The sequence below is a fragment of the Euprymna scolopes genome, chromosome 12, assembly GCF_053919585.1.
Source record: "Euprymna scolopes isolate OS-2025 chromosome 12, ASM5391958v1, whole genome shotgun sequence".
Taxonomy (NCBI): Eukaryota; Metazoa; Mollusca; class Cephalopoda; order Sepiida; family Sepiolidae; genus Euprymna; species Euprymna scolopes.
The window spans coordinates 8,374,944-8,381,135 of NC_136493.1; the positions used below are offsets into that span (position 1 = coordinate 8,374,944).

General features: G+C 39.3%; 3 protein-coding genes across 3 annotated transcripts; all 3 read left to right on the top strand.

The window, feature by feature from the left end:
* The first annotated feature begins 193 nt into the window (after positions 1 to 193).
* Positions 194 to 1,102, top strand: LOC145291595 (protein CFDP2-like). Its single transcript, XM_080137673.1, has one exon. It carries the CDS (start codon positions 194 to 196, stop codon positions 1,100 to 1,102), a length of 909 nt encoding a protein of 302 aa, XP_079993799.1.
* Positions 1,103 to 1,919: 817 nt separating this feature from the next.
* LOC145291596 (uncharacterized) lies at positions 1,920 to 2,294 on the top strand. The gene has a single exon (XM_080137674.1). The coding sequence runs from the start codon at positions 1,920 to 1,922 to the stop codon at positions 2,292 to 2,294; it is 375 nt and encodes a 124-aa protein (XP_079993800.1).
* A 207-nt stretch (positions 2,295 to 2,501) lies between these two features.
* LOC145291597 (uncharacterized) lies at positions 2,502 to 3,029 on the top strand. The gene has a single exon (XM_080137675.1). The coding sequence runs from the start codon at positions 2,502 to 2,504 to the stop codon at positions 3,027 to 3,029; it is 528 nt and encodes a 175-aa protein (XP_079993801.1).
* Positions 3,030 to 6,192: the final 3,163 nt, after the last annotated feature.

Sequence of the window (6,192 nt, forward strand, 5' to 3'; positions counted from 1 at the left end):
AAGAACAGCGTTCATCGCAAAGGAACTCCAGCATTACCATATAGATATAGCCGCACTTAGTGAGACCCGAATTGCTGACGAGGGATCTCTAAGAGAAGAGGGAGGTGGATACACCTTCTGGAAAGGAAAGCCGCAAACAGAAGAACGGATTCATGGTGTCAGGTTTGCCATCAGGACAGCTTTGTTGAAGAGCATGACTGCGCTACCAGTTGGAATCAATGAGTGCCTCATGAAACTGCGCATCCCTCTCAGCAGGATCAAATATCTCACAATCATCAGCGCTTACGCCCCTACACTCACAAGCCCAGATGATGCCAAGGAAAAGTTTTATGAACAGTTTGACCAAGTTATCAGGTCAACCCCACCAAGCGACAAACTAGTCACCCTTGGAGACTTTAATGCCAGGGTGGGGAGAGACTACAGTAGCTGGGAAGGCATTCTGGGCAGACACGGAGTAGGCAAGATCAATGACAATGGTCTGCTCCTTCTCAGCAAGTGTGCAGAGTACAGTCTTTGCATCACCAACACCTTGTTCAGAATAGCAGACAAGTATAAGGCCACCTGGACGCACCCAAGGTCAAGACACTGGCACATGATTGACTTCATCATCGACCGCCAACAAGACATCAAGGACATCCGTGTGACCCATGCTATGAGAGGCGCTGAGTGCTGGACTGACCACAGACTGGTCAGGGCTGTACTGACACTACATATTGCGCCACTCCACGGAAACCGACCCAAAACTGTTAGGCCCTCCTACAATGTTGCCAGGCTTAATGACCCATCCTATCAGGCACGATTCCAGCAAGTGCTAGATGAGAAACTCCAAGATCGTGTGACCACTGAAGGCAGCACAGAGAAATGGGCCTCTTTCAAAAAAGCAGTAAATGAGACTGCAAAGGAAGTCCTTGGAGCAAAGACCAGAACCCATGAAGACTGGTTCGATAAGAACGACAAAGTGATCAGAGAAGCTATACATACCAAGAACAAGGCTCACATAGAATGGTTAAATGACCCGTCATCCATCTCCAAGCATGAGAAGTTCAAGGCCCTCCAGGCCAAAGTTCAGACCGATCTCCGAGCAATGCAGGATCAGTGGTAGCAGAACAAAACAGCTGAAGTCCAGCACTATGCTGATACTAATAACATCAAAAAAATTTTCAGCTCATTGAAATCTGTTTTCGGCTCCTCTGCACCCGGCAGTGCTCCACTGTTGTTGTCAGATGGGAAGATGCTCGTTAAGGACCAGGAGGGTCTCAGCAGACGCTGGCAGGAACATTTCAGCACTTTGCTGAACAGGCCCTCATCAGTTGATTCAGAGGCCTGGAATCAGATCCCCCAACAACACATACAGGATTCGCTTGCAAACCCCCCTACCATCGAGGAGATCAAGAAAGCGATCCACCAGACAACCTCTGGCAGAGCATCGGGAAGGGATGGCATCCCTGCTGAGATCTACAAGGCGGTGGGCCCCAATGCTCTTGAGGCCTTCTGTGACATCCTTCTAGCTGTCTGGGAGGAGGAGATAATGCCAGAGGATTTTCACGACGCCCTAATCATCTCCCTCTATAAGAACAAAGGAAGTAAGTCGGAATGCGGAAACTACAGAGGCATCTCCCTCCTCTCAATTGCTGGAAAGATCTTTGCACGGGTCATTCTTAACAGACTCATTACAGTTTCTGAACAGACACTCCCAGAGGCACAGTGCGGTTTCAGGCCTGGCAGGAGTACTGTGGACATGATCTTTGCCTTAAGACAGCTTCAAGAGAAGTGCATTGAACAGAAAAAAAAACTCTCTACTCTGTATTCATCGACCTAAAGCTTTTGACACCGTCAACAAAGAGGCACTTTGGACAATCCTTGAGCTGATTAGATGTCCTCCAAGGTTTGTGTCAATGATCAGGCTCTTCCACGATGGCATGACTGGTCATGGCCTTTCAAATAGTAATATCACAGACACTTTTATTATCAGCAACGGTATGAAGCAGGGTTGCGTATTAGCCCCTATCCTTTTCAACATCTTTTTCACCTGTATGCTGTCCCATGCTGTCCAAGACTTGCAGAGGGGTGTCTACATTCGTTACCGCTTGGATGGCCCCCTCTTCGACTTACGGAGACTCACAGCAAAGACAAAAAGCTTGAAAACTCTCATCCAAGAGGTTCTCTTTGCCGATGACTGTGCACTAGTGGCCCATACAGAACAAGACTTGCAACAGTTGCTGGATCGCTTCTCTGGGGCATCCAAGTTCTTCGGCTTGACAATCAGTCTTGGAAAGATGGAGGTGCTCCACTAACCTGCACCATACTCCAACCCTCATCCTCCCACCATCACCATTGCCGACAGACCACTTGCCAACGTTAATCACTTCAAATATCTGGGAAACACCATATCTTATGATGGCTCCTTGGACAGAGAGATTGACACCAGAATCAGCAAGGCAAGTCAGGTACTGGGAAGACTTCGCAATCGAGTGCTCAATGAACACAACATCCGCCTATCTATGACGCTGAAGGTCTACAATGCTGTGGTCTTTCCCTCCCTGCTCTATGGTTGTGAGACATTAAAACTGTACCGCAGTCATATAAAGAAACTGGAGGTCTTCCACATGCGAGCTCTCCGCTATATCCTTGGAATCAAATGGCAGGATCGCATCAGCAACCTGAAGCTCCTTGACAAAGCTAAGTACACCAGTATAGAGGCCACCATCATCAAGACCCAATTTCGTTGGGTTAGACATTTGAATCGAATGGACGCATGTTGGATGCCTAAATGCCTGATGTACGGAGAGCTCCAGGCCGGCAAAAGAAACCATGGTCGACCAAAACTGTGGTATAAAGACACTGTTAAAGCCAATCTGCAATGGTGTCGTATCAAACCGAGAGACCTAGAGGGGCATGCTATGGACAGACCAAAATGGCGAGGCCCAACTCACAAGGCAGCTGCCAACTTTGAAGAGGCTCGTAGCCAGAAACTCACTGCTGCCAGAGAGAGACACCACAGCAATTTCAGCGGTGATCACCACAACTGACTTCCAGTAACCCCAATGTTCTAGACTGTGTGTCTCTAGACTGGGGCTGCAGAGCCACCTCTGTGGGCACAGATGAGATGCAGAACACAAACGTCATCATCGGATCCGATGAACAACCACCATATATATATATATATAAAGGGTGTTCTTTTAAAGGTAGCGAATGTTAAAATAAATCACAGAAAAACATTTTTATTATACAAATATGTCGTCTATTCGAAAGATTAATTTTTGGCATTTATAGTTTAAATACAATTTCAAACATATGACCACCGTGGATTACGTATATACAGCTTAATGTAGAGGTCCAATTTTCAAAAACTTTATGCATTAAATTAAGATCTATTTCAGAAATAATGTGTCAATTGTTGTATTTCGATTGGTCTATTGTGTCTGGTTTATCTGTGTTAATATGGGGCTTTACATATTTCCAAAGAAAATTTATATAAAAATCTATAAAAGTGAAATTGTCTGTCTGTGTGTGTGTTTGTACATTTCCCTACCAAATTACTGTCAATTTTCAGTCTACAAACTCGAGATTTGACATAAGGGTATTGAGATTTGGGAAAATCTTTTTAATCAGTTTTCAGCCAGAAATTCGGCTGTCAAGGGGTCAAAGTTCAACGATTTGACCTTTGAAAGCTCTATCAAACTCCTCTGCCAATTTCGGGTGTAAACACTTGAAATTTTAGATGTAGGTTACTTGGGCATGGATCAAACATTTTAATTTGATTTGAACCCAAAACAATAAATGTTAAGGGATCAAAATTGGGGTCAAAGTATTAAAAAACTGACCTCTGCGGTCTCTATTAAATTACTCAGCCAATTTTTAGTCTAAACATTTAAAATTTTACATAAAGTGTATTCAGACATAGGATAAGCTTTTTAATCGGTCTTTGACTGAAAAATTGGCTGCCAAGGGGTCAAAGTTCAAAAGATTTGACCTTTGTGGTCTCTAGCAAACTATTCAGTCAATTTTGGGTCTAAACATTTGAAATTTTACATAAAGGGTATTTAGACATGCAACAAGCTTTGTAATCAGTTTTGGGGTGAAAATTTGGCTGCCAAGAGGTCAAAGTTGAAAGAGTTGACCTTTGCAGACTACCAGATTCCTCCGCCAATTTTGGGTGTAAACACTTGAAATTTTAGATATAGGTTACCTGAATACGAGTCAAACTTTTTAATATATATATATATATATATATATATGCACATAAAGTTATGAATAGCACATAGCGCCTGGGAAAAGCCGGGCTGAACTGCTAGTAATCTAATAGAGTTAAATCGTCCATTTTGTGAAATTAAATAATTTTAATTTATTAAATGTTTCAGTAAATTGGCTGTGTCATTTACAATTTGTAAACTTTGCTCGGGTGTCAGTCTCGTCATGAATTGCCAAATCAAGCTGAACTCAAAATAACCAATAGTTGCCAAATCTGCAATTAAAGATAGTTATGAATTTAAAGTTTGCCAGCTCTAAAAAAAATTTTTTTTTTTTAATTATATATATATATATATATATATATATAATGTTGGGAAAAATTAGAACTTTTTGGAGAATCAGTATCAGAAAAAATTGTGTCTATTTTCTGATGCCAAAAACGATTACTTTAATTATCTTTTTCAATTTCTAAATTTCTTTCTAAATTTTTTTTTTTTTTTTTTTTTTTTTTTGGGGGGGGGGTGATACTCATATTAAAAACACTTTTTTCCTTTTATTTAAAAAGAAAATATGACTTATGTATGGGTCGTGGAATTGTATTCATCTGCAAAAGATATAGCTAATTTTCATATTCTTTTAAACATTAATTTTAATTAATTCCATATTAGTTTTTCCGGTTTTCTTATGGGATGATCATCTATAGTTACTATTATGCGTAATTATATTCATGCAGATATTCTACATGATTTATACTTGCGTAATATTTGCATAAAAAGGTTATTGTAAACACAAACCTCTTTTTATATATATTTATGTATGTGTATATATATTTGTTTAAAAAATTTTGCCTACCAAATTCCTGTCAGTTTTTGGTATACAGATATGAAACTTAATATACAGGGTATTCGTACCCATGCAAAACATTATATTTGAGTTTTAGCTGAGGGAAAATCGGTGTAAAAGTCTGAAAATAAAACAAGTGGAATTTGCCTGGTGAAGGTCGAACGACGCCATTACGAATATGCATGCATAACGTAATAGCTATGGGTTTATGTTTTAATTTTTAGCCTTGCAGCGAACATGTCTTAATAACTCAGGCATTAATGTCAAAGGAAAAAGTAAATCGTAAGCTAAACGCTTTAGTTTCAATTCTCAGTCATGGTACACAAGTCATTTTTTTTTAACTTTAAAACATTATTAGTGGGTGTCCCAAAAGACGTTGGTTAAAAAAAAATTAATAACTTTCTTAATTTTTAATATTTTTCTTTTATTTTTTCAGAGCATCTAAAGTAACCCTTCCAGGGAGCGGATATTTATCATAGAGATGTATTTTCGGTTGAATGAGTCAACATCAGAAACTCAACAAAATTTCAACACAAAAAATTCCCCTACTTACAATGCAATAAAGCCAGCAACAATAAATGCCCTTAAAAACAATATAGAGGAGGAAATTAGGGCCATAAGCCCTGAAACATTAAGTGATGTGCTGGACAATGCCCCGCAGAGAGCACAAGAGTGTAAAAATGAAAATGGTGGACATTTGAGTAACATCATTTTCATAACTAAAATTAGACCTTGTGAAAAACATACCCTCGATTAAGTTGTGTAAATAAAATTAGAATAAGTAGACTATGATATCATACTATATCTCAGAAAATCATGGAGAGGCTCATCTAACTACATATGAAAATTGGTAAGCATAACTTAAATATTGAGGAAGTTAATCAAATTTGAAATCCGTCAGATTCTTTTGAGTATATTGAATCCAATATAATATAATAAATACGAAATCTGCGTTTATCAAAATATCATATTTAAGCATATTTTATGACCGGGCAATACCGGGCAGCCTGCTAGTATATATAAGTACATAGGTTTAATAAAATATGTTGAGAAACTTTAGGAAGAGTTAAAAACATTTTATTATTCTGAAAGAAAACACAAATAAAGGTGAAAGTCTTTAATCCTGGAGTCTCAAAGAAATACTTTCCTTCTTGTCAG